The sequence below is a fragment of the Tachypleus tridentatus genome, chromosome 10 (genome assembly GCF_004210375.1).
Source record: "Tachypleus tridentatus isolate NWPU-2018 chromosome 10, ASM421037v1, whole genome shotgun sequence".
Classification (NCBI taxonomy): domain Eukaryota; kingdom Metazoa; phylum Arthropoda; class Merostomata; order Xiphosura; family Limulidae; genus Tachypleus; species Tachypleus tridentatus.
Window position 1 is genome coordinate 79,009,404 of NC_134834.1, and position 26,347 is coordinate 79,035,750.

A 26,347-nucleotide genomic window follows, 5' to 3' on the forward strand; every position below is an offset into this window, starting at 1 on the left:
AAAAGTAGGAAAACGTTATCTTTTATACTGAGTCGTCAGCACAGAAGCTGAAATGTTCATTGTCCCACCCTGTAAACAGGCAGGAAAACTCTAAAGAAGCCAAGACTCCAGTATTCAGCATTGTTAGCTTAGAATAATTTAGGACTAAAATAAATTCCCTAAGGTGGCTAGACTTCGTGAAATATTATTGGGTTTACGTCCGAAAATACCTTTATTAACAAGAGTACCCAAAAGAAACAATGCATTATAATATTTATGAATAAGAATGAAATCAATAGCACGTTTAATAAACCATTTTCCCTATTTTCATCCAAAAAGGTAACTGGATCTAATTTAAGGTGAGTTGTAATACCGTATTATATAATATCTCATGCACATTACTTAGTTTTAAATGTGTCATTCCACTAAAAAGAACATAATTATTATTATGGTTTCTGCATTTTATTAAAATGTTATAATACCGTTCGTTATTAATTATATGAGACTTTGTGCACATAGCTGTCTGTCAGTAATTGCTCCAGACTTATTTTCTGTGCTTTAACGAAACGTTCTGTTATTTCTCTTTTGCTTTTTTGGCCTTTACCCCTTCCAACAGCGAAGTATGAGCAAGTTAGTATGCATCTCCAAATCACGTGACCTGACGTTACCTGCAATAAAAGAGAGAATGTGTATAGCGTGCTGGCTAGAAACGAATAAGCGCGCGCATATTCTGGAAATACCAGTCTCCTACATACATGACCCAACAACTCAAAAGGCAGATTGCGAAAGATAAACGTTATTTCGAGACAAAATATCCAATGCTTACTTTATTTTGAAGCGTATAAGAGGTGGTACAAAACCCTGACTGCAAATACTAGTATATACAGTACTTGAGGTTAGCCAGGAAGGCGCTTGCTTGCTTACGTCTGCGTGGTCTTTAAGGGAGAGCCACGCACATTCGCTGATCGACGGGTATCACACAACCGATTATCGAACGCAGTATTTGTCGATGATAACTAAAGGAGAAGTTTAGTCTGTGTGTGTGTGTGTGTGATTTACAGTTTTACGAAGTGGACCGTGTACTAGCTGATCAACATGGAAGAACCGTCTACCAGAGTTTATACCCCACACTTAAAGAAAGTTTTAAAGAGTTATCAGGTTTCTGCGCCGGCTAGCTTACAAGGACCTAATACATTCATGGCTACGTGGGATTTTGCGGGGACGATGGAAAAAACCGGAGGCACGATTACGCATCCCGAGTTAGATATTTCCGGAAATGTGTCTCTTATTGTTAAATCAGATGAATCGTCTGAATCTGAACCGTTTATGATGCCTCCCCCTTTTCCCATTCAACTGCCTCCAATTTTCACACCACCGGACCGCAGTCGCTGTGAAAGATCTGAGACCATCTTAGAAGGAGAAACAATTTCATGTTTCAAAGTGGGCGGTGAACATCGACTCTGTCTACCACAGATATTGAATACTGTTCTCAAGGACTTCAGCTTGCAGCAGATAAACAGTGTCTGTGACGAACTTCATATTTTCTGTTCTCGTTGCACTCCAGAACAACTGGAGATTCTGAAAGCTACAGGCGTTTTGCCCCTTAACGCGCCCAGCTGTGGCCTCATCACAAAAACGGACGCTGAGAGACTGTGCTCAACCTTGCGATACGTAGTTTTACCACAAGCGCAGAGTGATGCTGAAAAAAAACATTTATTCAAATTCCGAGTTGTCCACCGATGTTTTGGAAAGTGCGCGGGAATGTTTGTCCCTGACCTATACATTACTCCTTCCGCTAGGTGCATTGAATGCACGGAGTGCCACGGGATTATGAGTCCCGAGGTCTTTGTTTGCCATGCACATCGTGCAAAAGAAAACCGCACGTGCCACTGGGGGTTCGATTCTTCTAACTGGCGGGCTTATTTAATGATAGCCAAGGAAGAAGGAAACAGAGAGAAAGTAAAACAACATCTGGAAGACGTTAAAACCAGATTTGAACACACTCACAACCGGATGAGGAAACACGTAAGTGACTAATATAAAAAACAAAAATAATGAGGGATGAAAAGTTAACTTTCCAATACATTTAATGTTTTAGCCTTAACTGCGTATTTTAACCAAAACGAAGAAAAGCACCACGTTTCATCAAAAAAGTATTTCACATATAAATGCTGGCAGTATTTCAAAGATATTCCTAATTTGAATTATTTAATATAAGCTTAAGTAAAATCGTACTATTTTTTGTGACGTGTTACTCACAAAGAAACTTCCTTTTTCACGTTTCTTGTTTATTTTAGTTTCAAAATACTTTGGTATCATTCAAAAACATCAAGATAAGTACAAGAAAAAAGGAAACAATGAGCACACGCTCCGTTTTGTTAAATAACATCAGAACAACAAACAAAACGTGCAAAGAAAGGGAAAAGGTTTGTTTTTTGTTTTTGAATTTCGCGCAAAGCTACTCGAGGGCTATCTGCGCTAGCCGTCTCTAATTTAACAGTGTAAGACTAGAGGGAAGGCAACTAGTCATCACCACAAACCGCCAACTCTTGGGCTACTCTTTTACAAAGAATAGTGGGATTGACCGTCATATTATAACGCCCCCACGGCTGAAAAGGCGAGCATGTTTGGTGCGACGGGGATTCGAACCCGCGACCCTCAGATTACGAGTCGCACGCCATAACCACCTGGCCATGCCGAGCCATGTTTAGTGTAAGAGTTATGTAATAATTATTTATATTTCATAACAAAACCTTTTTTTTCTTCACTGCTACATTAAGGACGGTTAGTGAAGATAGCCCTTGTATAGTTTTACGCGATTTTATAAACAAACCAAACCATAACAAATGTGTTAAAAGTCATTATTTTAAAGGCCATAGTTTCAAATTTCGTTATGTAACTCGGTAAGACTGCTACACTGCGTATTTAGTTAAACTGTTGTAATTTGACGTCATATTACTCGAACCTTCTATGTTTTTGTCGTTGTCTTAAGTGAGAACTGTTACAATCATAGAGTCTTATAGCTTGTAGAAACTTCTAGGCCTGTTGGACAAGTGAAAGTGAAGATGGACAATATTTGAGTTAAGTTTCACAATGGTATTGTGATAACAGAGATAAAGGGAAATAAGTTGACTCGTTTCACAGTGGTATTGTAATAACAGAGATAAAGAGAAATAAGTTGTCTCGTTTCACAGTGGTATTGTAATAACAGAGATAAAGGGAAATAAGTTGTCTCGTTTCACAGTGGTATTGTAATAACAGAGATAAAGGGAAATAAGTTGTCTCGTTTCACAGTGGTATTGTAATAACAGAGATAAAGGGAAATAAGTTGACTCGTTTCACAGTGGTATTGTAATAATAGAGACAAAGGGAAATAAGTTGACTCGTTTCACAGTGATATTGTAATAACAGAGATAAAGGGAAATAAGTTGACTCGTTTCACAGTGATATTGTAATAACAGAGATAAAGGGAAATAAGTTGTCTCGTTTCACAGTGGTATTGTAATAACAGAGATAAAGGGAAATAAGTTGACTCGTTTCACAGTGGTATTGTAATAACAGAGATAAAGGGAAATAAGTTGTCTCGTCACAGTGATATTGTAATAACAGAGATAAAGGGAAATAAGTTGACTCGTTTCACAGTGGTATTGTAATAACAGAGATAAAGGGAAATAAGTTGTCTCGTCAAAGGGTGTTTTCAAGTAATTGAACCCACGTGTGTGAACTTTGAAGAAAGGAGACAAGTATTTAAACTTCTGGTTACAACTGTGGTAACTCATGGGTAACGTAAATAAATCGGTCGCAGATTATACAGTAAGAAATAGAGCAAAGAAAAAACTGGTCTTGTCAGTTGAGTTCTAAAGTAACTGAATTAGCCTGTGTGGACTTCTGACAAGAAAGAGAACTGTTTAAAGCTTTAGATACAGCTGATAATCAATGATGAAACAAATTTTAGTATATTTATTTGGCCTGTTTTCAATACATTATTGTAAAACAAGTAGATTATGTGCTGTCTGTTTATTACCAAAAAAATCAAACACCTACTGTAAAAAAGTTCCAGCCCACATTCGAAACTTGACAATTATTTTATAAACACGCAAAGATTTAACCATTGGTTCGTAAACACTAGGCTGTAAAATATGTACACTGTACTTGATATAATGAAAACAAAACGTAATTGTGCAAATGAACATATTATTTTAGTACACGTTTCAGTGTTAAAAGTTATATCTTATCGTGCACCACACAAACTTCGAAGTCGTTATATGGTTCAACAAGTGGTCAACTTGTGTGGTGTTTGTTGTCCGATTTATATTGCTTTTATTATGTATTCCTCTGCAGGTTGTCTCTGGCTTAGCTTTGGCCTTGAGCAGACAAACAACTGCTTACGTTACCATATCAAACAGGTCTCGAGACTCGTTTCGCAGTGCACGAGATACGAGCGATGACATCGCGTTTGCTGTATTATATTCAGAGTGAGATACTCCAAGTATCTAAGACTAAATACACGTCGCAGTGAAAGCGCATTAATTTAAATTATGATTCTCAAAAGTTCGATGAATGGCGTGTTTGTTAAAACATTTAAGGCGAAGGAACGAGTAACACTTGAGCGGATTTTTTATATATCAGTAAGAGAAGTATTATGAAGTGAAAGCTATTTTGAAATAGTCTCCATTTATTTTTTAACATCGCCAGCTAGCGGACTCCTGGTAAACTGAGCGAAGAATGACATCAGAGAATTCCTTCAGAAGATTTACGTTCTTTATATCCTTGGATCTTCGTTTTGATCTTTAAATTACACACTCGTTTTACACTTGGCATTACGGTTGTGGTCCAGATATTGTATCATCAAGTAGTTTTCTGTTTTTGCAAGTTAAAACTATCAGTGCAAAAAACGTGATAAAAAGTGAATAGTGTCTTTTTTTTCTGTGTAAAATACATAAGAAATACTAGTAGCATTTAGTGATATAAACGAAATTATCGCTAGAAACCGGGTTTCGATACCCGTGGTGGGCAGAACACAGATAGTCTAATGTGCAGTTTTGTGCTTAATTCAAAACAAACCTTCACATTATAAAACCTCATGGCTGAAAAGGCGAACATATTTCGTGGGACGGAGATTTGAATGCGTGATTCTCAGATTGCAAGCTAAGCGCCCTAACCACCTGTTCGTGCCACGCTACGAAACTCTATAACCAGAATATTTTCCAAAGGTCTACTTTTCTTAATCAAAAGGAAGGTGGAAAAGTGACGAGTGTAAGAATGAGGAGTAACACCATGGTGTATCACCATGACAACTCGGAAATATTTTGATTAGTTTTTAAATAGTTGTTGCAATAAATACAACAGGAAAATAAAGTGTCAGTTATGATGAAATTACAAAGATTTTGTTTAAAAAATAAATAATTGAGTATTGATAAAGTAAAATAAAGATGTAATATGAGGATCGATTAATAAGAACACGTTAAACAGAATTTATAATATAAAAAGTTATCCAAACTATACAATAGAAATTAAGAAATATTAAAGGTAATCTTAAACAATTACACCACATATGGCACACGAAAAAAAAAAATTTGTTATATAAGGAACTAATTAATGGCTGAATATCGTTGATTTTAGGATATAGATTTTCCACAGGGTTGAATGGTGTTTAAAGTGGCAAAACAATACAATGTTGAATGCTACTTAAAGTGGCAAAACAATACAATGTTGAATGGTGTTTAAAGTGGCAAAACAATAAAGTGGCAAAACAATACAATGTTGAATGGTGTTTAAAGTGGCAAAACAATACAATGTTGAATGGTGTTTTAAGTGGCAAAATAATACAATGTTGAATGGTGTTTTAAGTGGCAAAATAATACAATGTTGAATGGTGTTTGAAGTGGCAAACCAACATAATGTTGACTAGTATTTAAGGTGGCAATCTAATATGCTTTTGTAATGTATTCATCAGCTTTAATTCTCCAATCAGTTTCAATGTGTGTGAGAGACACATGACTGTTTAACTTTGTTACAAAGTGGATAAGGGGAAGGGAACTAATTGAATTTAACGTATTGTTAACAATAGTGTTAGTATACTAACTGGAGAAAGTGTAATGAGGCACGTACTTTTTTTTCCTATGTTTTGAAAGCGCTCGAGTTACAGTGCTTCGTAATTTTGTCCTTTGTAATATTGATGATATTTGTATAACCAACCATGTAAAGAACTAAGTCATAGATCTACAAACAGTACATAAATAGTTTAGAAGGGTGTAGTTAAAACGTCATTGGGGTTTACCATTAATTCTAGGATTAAATAGTGGAAAGTATTCCGCTCGTACACAATTCGTGAAGTACTAAACTTTTGGCACACAAGTTGTTCGAGAAGTCTGTTCCTAATTCTCATGTATTTATCTGTTATGGTGTCTATAAATTAGTCAACTGTCAAAAAATCCACCGTTTTAAGAAGAGAATCCGGGAAAGCTAATTAAGCAAGCCTTTTTTTTGCAAGTTGGACTAAGGTCTCTTGTTTCCTCTGTACCCTGTTCAAGAATTTTATTTGTGATGCGTCGTTCTGGTGTGTCACTCTTAACTTATTGGATAAGACAGCTAATGATGCTTGATATTTGTTACAGCTGTCAGAAGGAAGGATACCTAATAGCCTTAAAGCTAGTTCTTTTGAATGAATATTAAGAAAAATAGCTTGTTATTCATTATCCTACCTGTTTATATCGGAAATTATTTCAAAACTGTATTTGATATATTTCCATTGGTACCTTTGCATCATAGTCTGATGTTTTCTCAATCGAATGATGTTGTTGAACTAAGTAGCTAACTACTGGAATTGGGTTTGGTAACTTCATGATTGGTGTAGTTTATAAAATTCCTGCAGCAACAGATGGCAGATCATTATTGGTAATAAGTGTAGACCGAATAAGTTCTACTATTTCATATTTTATAACAGATGGTCTTTTAGGTTGGAATTTGGGAATAGATGCAGAAATAGGTGTCACTAGTTGATTTAATCTTTGCATTTACCAGTTTGTTTTCTTGACGTTTTATTCTGTGACTTATTTTTTATACCTTAATTATCTGTTTTTGTTGTTGTGATTCTGTTGTACATATTCCTTAGCTTCTCTAGTCTTCAATAAGATTTAATTGTATTTTCAATTCTTCTTTGAATACTACTGTGTGACTTTCTTTTTATTTCTATTTCTTTTCCAATCTTGCTTTTGGAATTTGTTTTAAAATTTGAAGCTGAGTCGAGGTAAATTTCATTTTCACTAATCTAATCCCGCTTTTGAAACCAATTTAACGTCGTAACGTGTTCTATCACATCTATCATTTAGCACTTTCTTTTAGGTTACAAGACGAAAACAACGCAAACTCCAGTTTGTGTAACAGTATAAATTAGGGTTCGCTTGAACACAATTGTAGGTTCAAGGGCACAAACAGTATTTCAGTGTTAACTCCAGATGTAGGCCAAAACTCGAACACAGTGTTTCACTATAAAGTACGAGACATAATCCTAAGTTAACTAAGGTAGCTTTAATTAATAAACACGTAACTCATCAAGTAATTGAATAAAAGGACAAATACAATAACGTCTCATTAAATACGTCACTTTGAGTAACCGTGTACATTTATATCTTTGTTTATAGATATTTCACTATGTCTTTCAATCATGATACCTATAGCTCCCTCTAGTAAACAAACCTTAAACATAATTTTTAATATTACAAGTAAGTTTAAAATTTTTCTTGTTAATCAAAAGATTAACTTAAATAACATTATTTTAGATAATTTCTTCTGGTGTGCAACTCTGAATCTCTTAACTTGATAGATACAATAATTCTTAATACAAGCATGGAACTGAATCATTCCTTAAATACTTCACTAACTAACTACTGGTATTTATACTGTACTCCTGTTTCTCCAAATTTCCTAAAATATCTAGATTATTACATCACCATCATTATCAGCTCCCTCTATTGAACATATAAATTAAAGTATTGAAAATATAGCTAAAAGTATAGTATTCCTTCCTGTACAATAAAGTCCACTAACAATCCCAAAACACAAACAAAATGCTACACTAAACTGTTCATTCATCAAGTATTTTTGGTGGTTTTATTTTCTGAGGATTATGGTATACAGAAATGACAGCTTGTCCCGTGTCATCACTTGCTGTCATATCACTGGAAAGTTTTCTTTAGGTTAGTGATGATCGAGTAATTCTGCTAGAAAATTTGTCTCTGAAATTACACAGTTACTGTACCTTCACAGCCATATCTCCAAAGATAATCCCAATGGCTTTCAGCTTTAACGGACACTGATTCTTTTCAGTGCAACATATGGGCTGTCCCAACACCTGTCTAACTTTAGAAATCTTCCTTTATTAGGACAGGATTTGTACAGCCATACTATATCACTTGGATATAATACAGTCTTTCCAGCATGAATGTCATAGTGGTATTTCATATTATCACTAGTTTATTTAAGTCTTTCCTAGGTAAAGTCATGTATCACTCCAATGATATTTCTTAGTTTCTCTTCGTATTCTGTGTAATACTGTTGAGTGACTGTTTTCTGAATGTGGATACGGAAGATCCTTTAGCACATTAATTTTCCTCCAAACATCAGTGATTATGGCGTGTTGTCTGTAGATTCATTTATGTTGTTTAATAACTAAATCCAATATAAATAGTTAGTTGATTTAACAGTGTATGTGTATGGTTGTATCTCTCCACCATGCTATTGTAAGATGTATGGAGGGCTATTGTTATGTTTTTTATTCCAAGAATCTTACAAATTTCCACAAACAAGGCTAATTTGAATGAAGTTCCAAGGTGACCAGTATCTTGAAAATAATTTATTGACAAGTTTTCTTGCTTGTGGCTCTGCTTGTGAAGAACAACATGTGCTTCTGACCATTTAGTAAAATAGGCTACCACAATCGTGAGGTATTTATTTCCACTGTCACTCTAAGTAAAGGACCAATCACATCAATTATCATAAGTTGTACTCCAATACGACAGTGCTGCATCTACAACACTATTTCTTTCATAAACATTTTGTTCACAGCATAGTCCACATGATTTATACAAGTTCTCAACAGATTTTTCGGTGCCTAATTCAATAAAAGTGTTCTCTTACCCTCTCCAGTGTCTCTTGAACACCTAGTGTCCAGCTGTTGGAAGGTTGTACAGATGATGAAGTGCATCAGATTGTAGAAAGTGGAAGTACCACTTGCAGTCATCGTTTCTCTTTACTGGTATCTTTCCATTTCCAATATAACAAACCATCTTGTTTGCATAATAAATCTCACTGTATCCAGTACATTTTTGTTTTGGATTCAATAGAGTGATTGCTTGTCATAAGTTTTTCTGCACTATTCTTGGACCGCTGACTATGTTTCAATCGTGTTTTGGACCACATTAGTTCTACATTATCTTGAACTGTACTCTTTTATACTCTGGGTCTTTCATTTCACTGTATTTACATGCTTACTTAATAAATAATCTTCGAGATAATGTCAGCATTTCCAAGCTTCCATCCAGATCAATGCACAATAGTAAATGTTGTACTCTTGAAGTTTAGGGAGACATAGATACTCACACTCTGATATGCATCCTAAAACTGTTGCCTGTTGATGAAATAACTTATAATTCTTGGGATGCAATTTAAGGTTCCCTTTCTTCAACCAATTCAGAACTTTACTAAGCCTATCATAATCATCATTAAAGGTCTTTACATGTGTTTTTATGTTACCAGTGCATATGAATTTGACACTAAAATATTCCAGACAGAAGACACTCCATTACATATTTAAATGTAGCAGTTACATAACGTAACTCAAATGATAGCACAACAAGTTGTCATGATTCATTTTCTTTAGTAAAGACTGTTTTATCTCTACTTGCTTCATCGATTGTCCTGCTCCTGAGATCAAATGTTTGAACATAATTTTGATCCAAATAGAGTAAGTATTTGATAATGGATAGGCTTAATTTTAGTGATTTTATTTATCTTCTGGTAGTCCACATAGAACCTTGTGAATCAATCCTTCGTTTTGGAAGTACAATAAATTTTGAGTTTATGTTTCAACCAAGTACTAAAGTACTAGGGACACAGGATAAGCTAGCAAGTAAGTGACTAACGCTATTTATTTGTGAAATTAGGCCTATCACTTGGTTATAGCTAGTTATCTTAAAGTATACAAATGTATAGATCTTTCAGTTTAAGAAATAAAATGCTTTCCTTTTTTTTTTTTTGAAATGGACTTGATTTTGCATTATTTCTACCGATTAATTTTTAAAAAACTGGTCAAACAATAGAAAACGTTAAAACATATAGTACTGAACTTTATGAATATGGGCTAACTTTATGTTGAAAAAAAAATTAAGAACCTTCCTTTACATTTTACTGGTATAATCGTCAAGTTCACGTTGATACGTATCGATGATTTTTATTCCATATATTCCATTATGTAATGTTCATCTTTGTGTGGAACTGGTAGTCTATGGTTTTAACAGAAAATTTAAGTCATTACATCTAATCATTATCAACGACTGAAACTAACAACGATTAGAAAATGCAACGAACTCCAGGAATTCAACATATCAGGGGAAGGAAGCTAGACCATGTGGTATTCGTAGAAATAACACAATGAGCAACAGAATACATCGGCATTTTATATTGAAAGTACGTCTGCTTCCACTCTCTTAGATTCACTGTGAAACTATCACTTTGAAGACAGTCTCTCTTCATTTTCTTTTTCCAGCGAGAGTACTGTCGATAGAGAAAAATATTTCCATGTCTGTCCAATAATTACCAAATTCTATAATTTATAAACTGATATTATCTTTCTATAGTCCCCTGGGGGATAGCGGTACGTATAGAACGCTAAAATCAGGGGTTCCATTTCCCTCGGTGGACACAGCAAATAGCCTACTGTGACTTTTTATAAGAAAACATAAAAACACTTCCTATGAGTTTTTGTTACTAAATCTAAAATCTTTTAAACCTACACTGTGTTTCGGAGAGTACATATTATATATTTTAACCTCAACTATACTTTAGATGCTCTAATTACATAGAAGTAGATTTCAGCCTTCTTAGTGTTTTGGGTGCTAACGTCACTTCCAACCTTTTTTGTTTGGGGTTCTAACAAACCAACATTTGTTAAAACATTCTTTGCTGTTTTTTTGTGTTAAAATTAAATCAGTTTCAATTTTCTAAGGGTTTTTGTTTCTAAAATTGTTTTATTTTATTTTTATTTTGTTTTGGGTAGTAAACAATCTCTCATTTTCACCTTTCTTTGTGCTGTAGGTATTAATATTTTTAATGGTTTCAACTACTTATTTGTTTAGCGTTAACTTTGAGTTTGTTCAAAGCCCTCTTGTATTTTGAATTCTAAAACTGAGTACCATTAGTTTCAGTTTCAATCCTCTGCAAGTATCAATCTAGTGACAGTGTTAACCCTCTGTATGTTGCAAGTATCAACCTAGTGACAGTTTTAACCATCTGTGTGTTTTAAGTTTCAACCTAGTGACAGTTCTAACCCTCTGTGTTTCAAGTATCAACCTAGTGATAGTTTTAACCCTCTCTGTGTTTCAAGTTCCAACCTAGTGACAGTTTTAACCATCTGTGTGTTTCAAGTTTCAACTTAGTGACAGTTTTAACCCTCTGTGTGTTTCAAGTATCAACCTAGTGATAGTGCTAACCCTCTGTATGTTGCAAGTACCAGTTTTATGGCAGCTTTAACTCCCTCTGTTTTAATAAAAACACTGTTATTGATTCTTCTGGAACTTTCCTGTTCAACAAATATTCACACAAGTTTATTTCTTAGTTCCAGTTTATTTATATAGCAAACTCACTCTGTTATGATGAAACAAATATTTTCTTTTATCCAAATCCGACTGAATCGTGTATATTTGTTATGCAATAGAATTTTTAACTGTTGTAAATTGAATCGTGTATGTTCGTTATGCAATGCACTGCCTTAACTGTTGTAAATGGAATCGTGTATGTTCGTTATGCAATGCACTGCCTTAACTGTTGTAAATTGAATCGTGTATATTCGTTATACAACAGATTGTTATCTCAATTATTGTAAATTCCAAAAACATATATAACACATAAAATCTATTTTTCGTTCATGAGAATATGTACATTAATTTTGGGGAACAATCTAAATTTACCTATATAACAGCATCCTATGTATACATATATATTTTTTCACAGGAGGAAAATAGATGAAATGCTGAAGGTTTCGCTTAATTGTGTCCAACAGAGAGGTAAAGTACGATGTTTGGTACCCAGGTCGTTTGTTTCAATTCTAGACTTTACACTGTCGTAAAAAACGAATTTATGGCCTAAGAGGTTGCCGAGTGCTGTTTGCCCTGCTGTAATTGCATCGGTGAGAAAATGAACCCAAAGATTTACAAAGGATTTGAAAAAAGGAGGAAGAGCGTTGAAAGTTGGGGAGGGGTTGTTTTACACTGTTCGTCCCCTGGGCTCCAGCCAGCCGCTGTGACCGCCCGAATGACGGGATCGATCAATATGGACGTCACTGATTGTTGTAACGGTGACCTTCAATTGTACGAGACATTAGAGAATCTACATGTAGCCATGTAGGAGCAGTATTGCGTGTTTGAATATGTGAATATACTGCTGCTGTGGTAGACATGTGATCACGCCCTAAACCACCTTGGCCACCAAGCTCCATATATAACAATCAACCTTTGTTAAAACGCCAACATATATGGGCGAAGCTAGCGGTAAAGTGAAACATCAGTTGCACAATTTATGTGAACTGGTTCCAACTTAGCTAACTTGATACTAAGTGAATAACGAACCTATTATTTTTTTATTATCTTGGTTAAAATACTGCGTAAATCACGAAGAACCTTCTCGTTAATAACCTTAGATTTTAGTTCTGTACTTATCACGTGTAAAATAATACCAAAGAAAGAGATACAAACCTTAATGTCGATCTGAACGAATGAACTGAGAGAAAACGTAAGAACAAAAGCAATTAAAATACATACCAAAAACCTCAAAGAACGGAGAGACAATGTAAGAACAAAAACAATTAAAATACATATCAAAAATTTCAAAGAACTGAGAGATAATATAAGAACAAAAACAATGAAAATACATACCAAAAAACCTCAAAGAACTGAGAGATGATATAAGAACAAAAACAATGAAAATACATATAAAAAACCTCAAAGAACTGAGAGATAATTTAAGAACAAAAAGAATTGAAATACTTACAAAAAACCTCAGAGAAATGAGAGAAATGTTTTGTTTTATAATTATGCACAAAACTACACCATGAAATATCTGTGCTTTTCCCATGAAGGGTATCAAAACCCTGTTTCTAGCGATACATACTGCTGTGGTGTCCCTGTGAGCTTTCATTCTTCTCTGTAGAACGTTTCTTGTCTTAATTATTACTTGTGTTTTTTTAGCTTACGTGTAAGATCCATCCGAACATAGTCGTCCCTAATTTTCAATTGATAAACTGAAGGGAAGAAAAGCAGTCAACAACATTCACCGCCAACTCTTGAGCTATTTTTATCTGACGGAATAATAAGATTTTATTGTTACAAAATATAAACAGTTCAGTTTAGCACAACCCAAAATAACATTGTTGTATTAGTCATGTTTCGCGATCTCACTTACGAGATTTAAATGTTTATGCAGAAGTAGAAGGGATAAAACTGAAGTAACAGTGGCCACTCTTAGGTAGAGAAATTCCTACGAGAACCAAAACAGAAATGACATTTTCATTTAGTAGTTCTAAATTTCTATAGTTTTCTTGCACATTATTTACACGGTATTTTGGGAACTTGTTCAAGGGGTATTTAACTGCGATCAACACTAGCATATTTTGTAACGGGTTTTGAGCTCTGGTCTGCGGTCTTTAGCCGCTTAATGTATAAGTGAACAATACATGCTAATATATAGCCACTTTAGAAAAAGAAAACGTGAATGTCCGTTTAGAAGATTTCTTGACGCCACGAGAATCTAGCTTCTTAGTATGTTGTATGAATGATTGTAGTATATAGTAAGTTACTGAATTTTTCAAGGATCTGTAACGTTAAACAAAGTGAAATGATAGACATCGTCAGAAAGAGGAGAGTTTTACTACCTGAAGATGACATACCAAGGTTTTGTCCTTGAAGAAGACAGACCAATGTTCTGTCGAAATATATGTTCCACCATAAATAAACTTTCCTTATGGTTATAAATCGTTGTTTATGTATCTGTTGCACCAATGTAGTATTTTAGGAGTGTATTGGTAGAAACATGGCCATCGTCAGGTGGGTCGGGTAGTTGTGAATGAAACCTTCACAATCAACACGATCACATTGTATTAAAACATATTGAACGGTAGTGATGAGCGGGCCTGTATATCAGCCAAGTACCATATCGTCCTGTTTGTTTTGGAATTTCGCACAAAGCTACATGACAGCAATCTGCGCTAGCCGTCCCTAAGTTAGCAGTGTAAGACTAGAGGGAAGACAGCTACCCACCGCGAACTCTTAGGCTACTCTTTTACCAACGAATAGGGAGATTAATCGTCACATTATAACGCTCCCACAGCTGAAAGGGCGAGCATGTTTGGTGCGATGAGGATTCGAACCCGCGAACCTTAGATTACAAGTCGAACGCCTTAATCCACATGACCATGCAGGGCCCCATATCGTCCTACAGCCAGGAGTATTTTTGCTGAGAGGCAACTCTATGTGGTACTGAAGGTTGTAACTGTTCGTTCGCACCAACGCACTACCAGTTAGTTCAATACAGTACCTAAAATAAAGAATTCGAATGATAGTATGTCTACCTGGTATTGTAATTGATGAAACTTTGTAGAATGGACGGCAACTGCCTGTTGTTGAGACACAAGAAAGGCAGTTGCCGTCTATTCTACAAAGTTTCACCATGAACATTCTGCCTAAACAACATATTAAAGAATATCTAAAGAGTGTAAACTAATTGTTAAAAAAAGGAATGTATGTATATATAATGCGGCCTACGCACAACGGACATATCTGTGTGTGCCCAGAGATGTGTGACTGTTTATTTTGTTTAATTTTGCGTAAATCTACTTGAGGACTACTTACCTTACCCGTCCCTAATTTTGAAATTATAGTCTAGAAAGAAGACGCATATTCAACAATTACGACCAAATTTTGGGTTACTCTTGACCAGCAAATAGTGGGATTGACCGTCATATCATAGTGCCCTCACAACTGAAAGAGCGAATATGTTAAAGATTGGGTTTCGAACCCATGACTTCAAATTGCAAGTCGACTGCCTTTACCACCAGGCCGTAACAGGTCGGATGCATCACGAAAAGAAACGAATCGCTCCCTGTAAAAAAAGTTGAGGAGCCCGTAATATCAAAGCAAAAAGTAATTATTTATGCTGCTAAAGTTATCGTTACCTCTCATAAGTAGGTTTGGATAATCAGGACCTTCACAAGAAGTTTATTTCTTGTTTGAAGGAAGTTTTAGGCGGGTAAAGATTCAATTTGGACTCTTAACAAGTGTAATAGTATGAGTCGTTAAAAGTGCTTTAGTAGCAAGCGTAATAACTTATCACATTAGCATTGTCCATCTGAGGTGTTTACCTAGGTTTGAATTTTTTGACTGCCACATACTAAAAACATTCGTCATGCACAGCGAGTCAGGTTTTCTTCCAGATTTCTATTGTGAAATATCTGTTTACTTGATCGGGGCATCACATACTTGAATCTTTATTTAGTGAACTCTTCTTAGTTCATTCTGGTTTGGACAAAATTCAAGGTTTTGTTAGCTGTGTTGAGTTGGTGTAAATTAGAAAACTGGTCACAACAAGAATGTTGTGAATTCCACCAAAAGTCTTAGCCTTCATCCTTGAGTATTCTATGGCAACTTGCCAAGTTTTGAAGCTTGTAAGCAAGTTTGCATTTGTTTTATTCGTAGAAAATAAGAGAAATATCATTCAGACTTTCTTAAGCTGTACAGTATCCTCCTGGAATACCTCGGCATGGCTAGGTGGTTAAGGAACACGATTCGTAATCTGAGGGTCGCGGGTTCGAATCTCCGTTCCACCAAACATGCTCGCCCTCAGAGCCGTGGGGACGTTATAATGTTACGATCAATCCAACTATTCGTTGGTAAAAGAGTAGCTCAAGTGTTGCTGGTGAGTGGTGATAATTAGCTGCCTTCCCTCTTGCCTTACACCGCAACATTAAGAACGGCTAGCGCAGATAGCCCGCGTGTAGCTTGGCGCGAAATTCAAAACAAACCAAATAAATCCTCCTGGAACAATAAAATAACATTGACATTTTATTCTAAAAGCTTCAAATCGGTTATTGAGATATATTTATTGAATTATCGTACAAATAAGTAATGTGTTCAGCGGCTAGGCAAGGCGAGCAGTGTTTTAATTTTATGCTTTCAATATAATAAACTACCTCAGGCTTAACTTAGTTTATTTATCTTCTTCTGTTGACAAATGAAGTGTTTCAGTAGACGAAAACACTTTAACATTATCAACAGAAAAATACTAAATACAAGAAACTATACTAAGAGGAGTACTTTACAACTTTCTAATAAAAAGAATACGAGTAAATAAAAGAATTTAGTTTTTCTGAAGAGTTCGATGTAAGATAGAGATTCATTTTAGTTTGTTTTGAGAAGGTGTCTGTGTATTTACATTTACCACACACACACACACACACATATATATATATATGTCGAATCACATGTGATACATACGTTTTGGTGTATACTTATATAGTCAAAGCCAGCACATAAAAATGTCGATATTTTTATGACCGGTATTGGTCAAGTTAATAACACGTGCGGGGTACAACGCCAAATAAAAGTAAGAAATTTGAATTTGAACATTGAATTTCGCGCAAAGCTACTCGAGGGCTATATGCGCTAGCCGTCCCTAATTTAGCAGTGTAAGACTAGAGGGAAGGCAGCTGGTCATCACCACCCACCGCCAATTCTTGGGCTACTCTTTTACCAACGAATAGTGGGATTGATCGTCACATTGTAACACCCCCACGGCTGGAAGGACGAGCATGTTTGGTGCGACCGGGATTCGTAAAAGTAAGGATGTTAGTTAGATATTTCTTAAAACTCTGAAGCTGGAATGAGATACGAACTGACTGACTCTTGTTTTTCACTGAATTAATGTTTTTGTCTCCTTCAGTGTCAAAGTTGGAAATAAAACAATCGCTTCTCTTGTTTTTCATCTATTTTTCCATCTCATTTAGCCTTTTCTTTATCCGAAATTACAATGATTCGTTTCCTATTCCAAGATCTTTTGTTTTCGCTCATTTAAAAAATACGTAGGTCTTAATTCGTAAATATACGTAAAAAAGTATATTGTTTTTGTTTTCAGTCGCCGTACCACTTTGCCAAAAGCTGTTGTTTTATTTTTTCTCACGCGAGTCAGTATAAATGTTGTACAACTGTAAACACATTGTTACGTGATCTACGACCTTGTATACCTTGTTCTTGTGAAAGTGCAGAGACTTAATGTTGCTATTGGTGTTATTGAAAATACGCGTTTTTGCGTGTACCAGATTTACATATGCTTTCAAACATTCAATACCGTAACTTTTGGAGAACATTTTTTTTTCATAAGTGGCTCTGGCAAATAGTTATTCTGATTTTTGTGTAAGCACGTTCAGATGATATAACATGACAGGAAATCCACACCTGTATTTGCACAATCATGTTACAGGCTGACGAGAGAATGAATACGTCATGAAATACAGTTGCATTACACAGAGTTGCACTGTGTTGTATTAAAATTGATTTGTGTTACAAATGTGCATGGTTTTATATTATTTCAGCTTTTAAATTTAACAATAGATTGCTATAGATATTAATGTTCACATAGTTTAATGTTTTATGCTCTAGTTTTAAAAATACAAAACTAATAATATTTAAATGTGGAGTGTATTCTAAACGTGTCCTCCACTGAAACCTTTTCAAACCTATTTGTGATATCATGATGTTACTATTTGTTATCAAAACTTACGTGGTAGAATCTCTGTCATCACACACAAAGCATTGAAAAGTTTACAAGCGAATATAGAATTGATTGATTGATTATTTGAAATTACGCACAAAGCTACACGGTGGGTAATCTGTGCTCTGCCCACCACGAATATCGAAAGCTGGTTTCTCGTAGCATGTGTCCGCAGACATGACGCGATGCTACTGAGAGTTACGCTGGTATAGAGATTCACATTTATTATTAATTAATGTTCCCCTTTACTGGCCCGACATAGCCAGGTGGTTAAGGTACTCGACCCGTAATCCGAGGGTTGCGGTTTCGAATCCCGTTCCCCCAAACATGTTTGCCCTTTCAGCCGTGGGGGTGTATAATGTGACGGTCAATCCCACTATTCGTTGGTAAAAGAGTAGCCCAAGAGTTGACGGTGGGTGGTGATGACTAGGTGCCTTCCCTCTAGTCTTACACTGCTAAATTAGGGACGGCAAGCGCAGATAGCCCGCGTGTAGCTTTGCACGAAATTCAAACCGAACCAAACCAAAATACCTATAGTGTTTAAAAATTTCGTTCGTTCGTCTGTTTTGTTTATGAATTTAGAGCAGAGCTACACGAGAGCGATCTGTGCTAGCCGTTCTTAATTCAGTAGTGTAAGACAAGAGGAAAGGCAGCTAGCCATCACCACCCACCGCCAACTCTTGAGCTACTATTTTACCAACGAATAGTAGAATTGCTGTCACATATTAACACACCCTCGGCTGAAAGGACAAGCATGTTTGTCGAGCGCCCTAACCACCTACCCATGCCGGGCCAAAGCTTAGAAACACTAATCTCTAATTTTGAACTAAAGACTAGAGAAGAAACAAACCAATCAACAGCACCCGCCAACTGAAGCAAAAAGCAGGATTGACTGTCACTCTTATAACGCACCTGCTGTTGAAAGTACTCCTTAGAACCCCTTTTTATTACGCTCAATACTAGGTCACGCTCGGGCCTACATTAAAAGAAGTGATTGATATTGTTTGTTCTCCTTCTGAATCGTAGTCGAAGTCATTTCATGGGTTCCTCCCTCACATAAAAGAAAAACTCGATTTCGTTTGGTGTGGTCTAGATGTATACATGCGAATATAATTCTGCATGTAGGACGAAATAGCGAAAATTTTTTGTAATACCAACCAACCCTTATCTTTATTCTTTCTCTTCGTAGCGACGATTGTAATGTTGTCTTTTATTTAAAAGTTCTGATAATCGAGATCCACAGTGAAATAAAATCTTTTTTTAATTCCCTGACACAACATAGAGGTGGATCTCTTTTGTTGAATGCTTCGATTGCTTTTACTAACAGCATCTTTTATCAAAGTCAGACATATAAAAAAACGGTCTTAAACTTTATTCTCCGATAGTTTTAGGTTTTTGCTTAACAGCCAAAGAAATCTGTTGTATTCAAAGCTCTCTTTTGAAGCGAGTGAACATTCGGCTAGTTTGCAATTATAAACCATAGCTCATTGTCAGTCCACCAAATCGGTTTTTCGTCAGTTTAATTCATTTCTTATTGAAACAGTCGCTGTTCAAGCATTTTTCATAATATGCACAGCGTCTCAGTTACTGCTATCTCTACCAACCTTATGAGCCCTAGTATTTTGCGAATGGTCTCATCGACACTAGATATGGCAGATGGTGTGAATGACGTACTATTATTATAATAATGGTCTATTATTCTATTAATAAGTTCTTAAGTTTTATTGCTGTTGAAATAGAACGTGTTACAGCCTACGTGGATATGATTGATTACATGGTATTACCTATCGCGGATTACGAGTCGATTGCCTTAACCACCTGGCCATGCCGGGCCTATTTCAGTTGGAGAAACTCCCTTTGGACAGTTAAAATCTAAATTTTAGTGATATCTGCCAAAACATCACTAAAGATGTTTATTATTTATAATTCAGAAATAAAATATGCTATCCCAAAGAGGAAGGCCAGTCTTCATAATTCTTTTCTGTGCCTTTGTTTTGTAACAGCGGTGTGTTTGAAAATTACTTAGGCTATTTACAGACATAATTTACATGAGCATGCTTACAAACACACTCTTTTATATCAGTCTAACATGGCGCCATGTGGCTGAAATGTAATAAATTGCTTTCGAAGCAATCCCATTCTACAGTGGAATTACAATAACTTATGAATAATACTTTAAGGAGAATTGCCATGTGTGTGAAATACGAAAATGTAGTGAATAATTCTAAACTGTTGTGTGTCGGTTCTAGTTCTTTCAATAAAGCTTTGCATGACAGAGAGCAATGAAACGGAATTTTTTGTATGAGTGGAGATTCGTACAGTAGAAGTATAAAACTTGAGTCACAAAAATTCTTTGAGCAAAGTTGTTAGGACGGAGAAAAAAACAGAAATTCTTATTTTATGTTGTTAAAGTGATAAGATCTTTCCTTCTTTGATGTTTTGTGCGAAATTGTTGTTAGTGTTTGCGCTCTTTCGGATATTCATATAAAGCTACGAAAAGGGTTAATTATCTGTCCCGAATATTGATTTAGTTTTTTTTTTTTTAATTTCTTGCAAAGCTACACGAGGGTTATCTGTATTAGCTGTCCCAAATTTAGCAGAGTAAGACTAGACAGAAGGCATTTAGTCATCACCACACACCGCCAACTGTTGGGCTACTCTTTTACCAACGAATAATGGGATTCACCTTCACATTATAATGCTTCCATGACTGAAAGGGCGAGCATGTGTGGTGTGATAGAAATTTGAACCTGTGACCCTAAGAGTGCCTTAAACACCTGGACATGCCAGGCAACCCCTAATATTCAACTGATGAAACACTGTTGCTGTTATCATTGTGCATTATTACACAACGGGCTAACTGTAGATTAGCCTCGTCGGGAATCGAACCCCAAATTGTAGCTTCATGAATTTGTACAATTACTATTGATCCACAGGGTGATGGACTGATGTTCATTTTAAAATATTAAAATGTGTGTATAAATGGTTTTAATTACGCGAGTTCTGTTTAGCGGTTTTACTTTTCAAGGGCTAGTGAAGGCTACGATAGAATAATATTTTTGTTAACAGGCCCGGCATGACCAGGTGGTCAGGGCAATCTACTCGTAATCTTTCGATCGTGGGTTCGAATCCTTCTTACACCAAACATGCTCGCCCTTTCAGCTGTGGGGGCGTTATAAATCGACAGTCAATCCAACTATTCGTTGGTAAAAGAGTAGCCCAAGAGCCTGGCAGTGGGTGGTGATGACTAGCTGCCTTCCCTCTAGTCTTACACTGCTAAATTAGGGACAGCTAGCGCAGATGGCTCTCGTGTAGTTTTGCGTGAAATTCAAAAACAAACAAACAAGACTTGTTAATAACGTATAAACACAACTGTTAATAATGTAAAACAAACGTTTTATTTCAGTTTCCTTAATCTTTTATGCCCTTACATCCTATATTTTATCATGAAAAGATAACAGGTGCAAACTTATCATTGGTACGACGCCTCACGTTGGAATCGTAATAGTAAACAAGCCATTATATTATCTGCCGACTAGCGTTTGAAATGCTAGGACAGTCTTGCATTCACACGTTGTTTAACACTGTGTTACATCTTTACTGGTTTTGTAAGACGTCCTTAACCTTGTACATAATATGTAAATTGTTCAGTTTTTAACTGTCTGACAGTCAGAGACTTGAATATCCTACTATATAAGCTGGATAACGGCGAACTTGCACTTTTGTAAATCTTTCGTAATCAGCTAGCATGGCATAATACACATTGACAAAACCTGTTACAATGTAGCTTGTTCAATACTGACATAATTTAGTACTATAGTTTGTTAGCTATTGACATGATCTGTTTTCTGTGTAGCTTGTTAGACACTGTTGTAATCTGAAAGTGTAGTTTCTTTGGTAGATTCCTTCTTCAATATACTCACCACAACGCCACGTGTGGCAGGCGGAAAAGAAAGTGGTTGATATTCTGTTCTCATTCTGAATCTGCCAGTGTAGCTTGTTAGACATTAACACAATCTGCCAGTGTAGCTTGTTAGACATTAACATAATCTGCCAGTGTAGCTTGTTAGATATTAACATAATCTTCCTGTGTAAATTGTTATATATTAACATAATCTTCCTGTGTAGATTGTTAGACATTAACATAATCTTCCTGTGTAGCTTGTTAGACATTAACATAATCTGCCAGTGTAGCTTGTTAGACATTAACATAATATTCCTGTGTAGATTGTTAGATATTAACATAATATTCCAGTGTAGATTGTTAGATATTAACATAATATTCCAGTGTAGATTGTTAGACATTAACATAATCTTCCTGTGTAGATTTGTAGATATTAACATAATCTGCCAGTGTAGATTGTTAGATTGTTAGACATTAACATAATCTACCTGTGTAGATTGTTAGACATTAACATAATCTTCCTGTGTAGATTGTTAGACATTAACATAATCTACCTGTGTAGATTGTTAGACATTAACATAATCTGCCAGTGTAGCTTGTTAGATATTAACATAATATTCCTGTGCAGATTGTTAGATATTAACATAATATTCCTGTGTAGCTTGTTAGATATTAACATAATCTTCCTGTGTAGACTGTTAGATATTAACATAATCTGCCAGTGTAGCTTGTTAGATATTCATGTAATCTGTCTGTGTGGTTTGTTAAATACTAAAATAATATGCTACATTGTGGCTTTTTCAAGAAAAAGCGTTTCACGTAGAGTTATATAAAACGTTATACCCAAACAGAGAAATGAACAGTTGGCGGTAGACTTACTGCATATCCTTACAGAGTAGCCATGATATTATTTTAGCCAGTTTTTGAAAAGTAGAAGACTTGTAGCAATGATGCATCGGTAATGATCACGTATTACATTCAGAAAAAAAATGTAACGAAAGCCCGATTTGATGTGCATGACATAATATCTCGGTCAATACATGTACAAAAATACCATCGGTTGGCTGTCGTGTCATTTTAGTAAATAGACGTGTGCGTACATAGCCGCGAAAAATTTGTTTTCCTTGATTAGGTCAAGTTCGTGAAATAAACACAAACCGCTATTAATCACACAACCCGAAAGAGTTAAAGGATCGTGGAAAAAAACAAACTTACAAGCAGCAAAGTCAAAGTCCAGCACGAAGTAGGTAATATTAAAAGTAAAGATATGCTGTACAACTGTTTGAAAAATTGAAATCTTGCATGAACTGTAAAGTTAATCTAAACCCACAACAAACCCAACATGTTTTTTTAAAACTTCGAAATCAAAAAACGAATATGCAAAATATTTTACCCTTTTAACAAAGTTGGTTTTTATTTTCTTGTAAAACAAACCCGTGTTTAATTTGAAAACACGAAATTATGTTTTAAAACATCACTGTAAATTTAAAACTTTGATAATTCGTGTTAAAATCTAGCAGTGGGTGACTGTTTCGTAATACTGTCGTTGCATGGTTTACGTTGTGCTAACTTTTTAAAGTTGATTCACAGATGTTGGTTTATATAAACAAACTACAAACGTGATAACCTTAATCTAGATACACGTAAACTAATTCACGACGGTAGAGTTTTGACTTTAATTAGAGGAGTGTCGCTGTCTGATTCTATAACGTGGCAATATTTCCGCTTCTGTTTGATAGTATCAGTAAAAGAAACAGAAACAGCATGTTACTCTGCTAGAAACAGGAAGAAGCACTCCTTAAAGTGTCAACTCTACCTAAAATACTCTTTTAACAACATTTCGACGACAATTGTTGAAATTCGCTAACGTACAACCATACTAGAAATTGCGTTCTTCAAAGTAACATAGGTAAAAATATTCTTCATTGACGTCGTTAATTCACGATTCTTGTTATTTGAAGTGACATAAAAGCATTAGTAGCTGATTCCTAGATTTATGACCAGGCATGGCCAGGTGGTTAAAGCACTTGACTCGTAATCTGAGAGTTGCGAGTTCTAATGCCGGTCACACAAAACATGATCACCCTTTAAGCCGTGGGAGCGTTATAAAGTTACGGTCAATCCAACTATTCGTTGGTAAAAGAGTAGCCCAAAAGTTGGCGGTTTGTGGTGATGACTAGTTGCCTTCCCTCTAGTCTTACACTGCTAAATTAGGGACGGCTAGCGCAGATAGCCCTCGAGTAGCTTTGCGTGAAATTCAAACCAAACCAAACCTGGATTTATATACAAATGACGCCATTTAATCAGATTTTGATGGCATTCTTTTTCATAGAAATTACATTCTTCTGATTAGGTGGCTAAACAGATGTTACCATTAAAGATTTAGTATAGTATGTAAACTTGTGTTTGTTTTATAATTAAGAACAAAGCTAACACAATGGGCAATCTATGCTTTGTCCAACACGGGTATCGAAACCCAATTTCTAGCGTTGAAAGTCTGCAATTGTGCCGTTGTGGTATTGAGAGGCAAAAATATTATATAGTTATGTTTCGAACACCTAATTTTTGTGTAACTTTTTCAAGAGAGGTAATAATTAAACACAGTATAGAATGAAGAATATTATGAAATTAGAATACAGTACCTTTAAAAAAGTGTTGTTATTAAAGACAAAAAAAAGATAAAATGGTAAGAAAAAACAAAGTAAAAATTTACAAGTATGAAGAAGTGAATCGTAGAAGTAAAGATATACTTTGATGACACATCTTGTTGTTGTATTTTCTGGAAGTGTAATATTATATTCATTCTCACTATCTTGCTCTACCGTTAAGTTTCTGAGAACGGATGGTCTTATTTTTTCTTGTCTTACTCTGCTGTTTTAAAAGATTTAGTTCGTCAGATATAATAGAAACAATAATTGGGTGTGAAGTTATTAATCTTATTAATAAATGCACATAAACAAATCCACATCACATCAACTCATTTCTTACTTTAGTAGGAGCAGGGATATTTACCTCTTCTCTCTTTGTACTTACTTTGTCGGATTTCCCTAAAACATAATCTTGTGGATTGGTAACTAAACGCACGTTTGCGATGATAATTCTGTGTTGGCAATTGTCAGTGTTTGGATGACAGACCTTTATCTTGATTTGATGTTACAATTTCCCCCACCCTGGTCGTCCAGCAGTAAATCACTAAGCTCACATTGAACTTCGATACCCGCGATGGGCGGACCACAGAGAGTCCATTGCTTTATACTTAAGAAAACACGTCACAATTTGGATGAAAATCTTATGCATTGACATTTTGATGTCACGTTTTGAAGAATAAATTTCTGTGTTGTGTTATGATAAACATGTGTGTTGGTTATTTTGATGTCACATGCTGAAAGATGTGTTTTGATCCGACGCCACACGTAGGATGCTAATCCTATGTGTTGATTATTTTATATCTTGTTAGAACGGAGCCATTTTTTACAAAAACGTACGTGCGATGTTATTTTAACATTTTTTTTTTCAAACGTATATGTGTTTTTAAGTTTTGGTGTGATAAGTAATCTTCACCGCAAACGGTATGCGTTGTACATGCTGTCTTTAAATTAGCATATTAATTAAACGGTTCGTTAGATTAAAGTGAGCCCATCGAAGCCAATATAAAACAGTAAAGTAGCTTTTGACTTGTAAATGTTAAGAAATAAATATACACTTATCCAAACTTACAGTGTGTGTTTCATTACATCAACATGTGTTATTCTGTAGAAAGAAGCCCAACTAATTGGACTTCTGGTAAAGCTAAAACCAGAAAGAGAAATGTTGCCAACAAAGAATAAAAATGTCAGATTTTATGGTTCTGTTCATCCATATCTTAAATCAGGATCCGAACGTCAAGTGTCATTAACCCAACTGGCAACTAGCAACTAGCAGTTGTGCTAAATTTTCTAGGTGTGTGGTATTTTAGTTGTTCTCTCTAGCCTGCTGTGCTGTTAATTTTTGCAAGATGAGTTATATGTATATGTATATATTGTGTGTTAGGGAAGTTAAATTTAAGATATTTATTATTTTGCTACTTTAAAGGATAACATCTCTTTATGTTGTACACCAAACACAAAGCAAAGGGTAACTGAATGTCAATTTGTTGCTTTTTTTCTATGCCACATAGCCGACCCAGGAGCTTCGACCAAACCCATAAATCCTTAGTACTAAGTGTCACATCTCCATTCAAACTTCTCAGAGGTTTTAGAAATACCGCTGTTAGTTCTTCCATTTAAGCACTTAGTACCATATTGTTCATATTATTGTAGTTGCTAAAATCAAAATAGTTCTAACCAAGTGAAGTAAAGAAAAAATACGGGTTCTAGATTAATTTTCGCAGTACCCTCGGGAACATTCAAATAATTTCATTATATTCCGATGGAATTACGATAATAATAATAA

General features: G+C 35.4%; 1 protein-coding gene across 1 annotated transcript in view; it reads left to right on the plus strand.

The window, feature by feature from the left end:
- Positions 1–679: 679 nt before the first annotated feature.
- LOC143228385 (ski oncogene-like) overlaps positions 680–26,347 on the plus strand; it is a 57,676-nt gene continuing 32,008 nt past the window's right edge. The window contains exon 1 of the mRNA XM_076459649.1: positions 680–2,004. Within this exon, the coding sequence (XP_076315764.1) occupies positions 1,075–2,004 (930 nt within the window). The 5' untranslated portion in view covers positions 680–1,074. The remainder of the gene's footprint in view (positions 2,005–26,347) is intronic.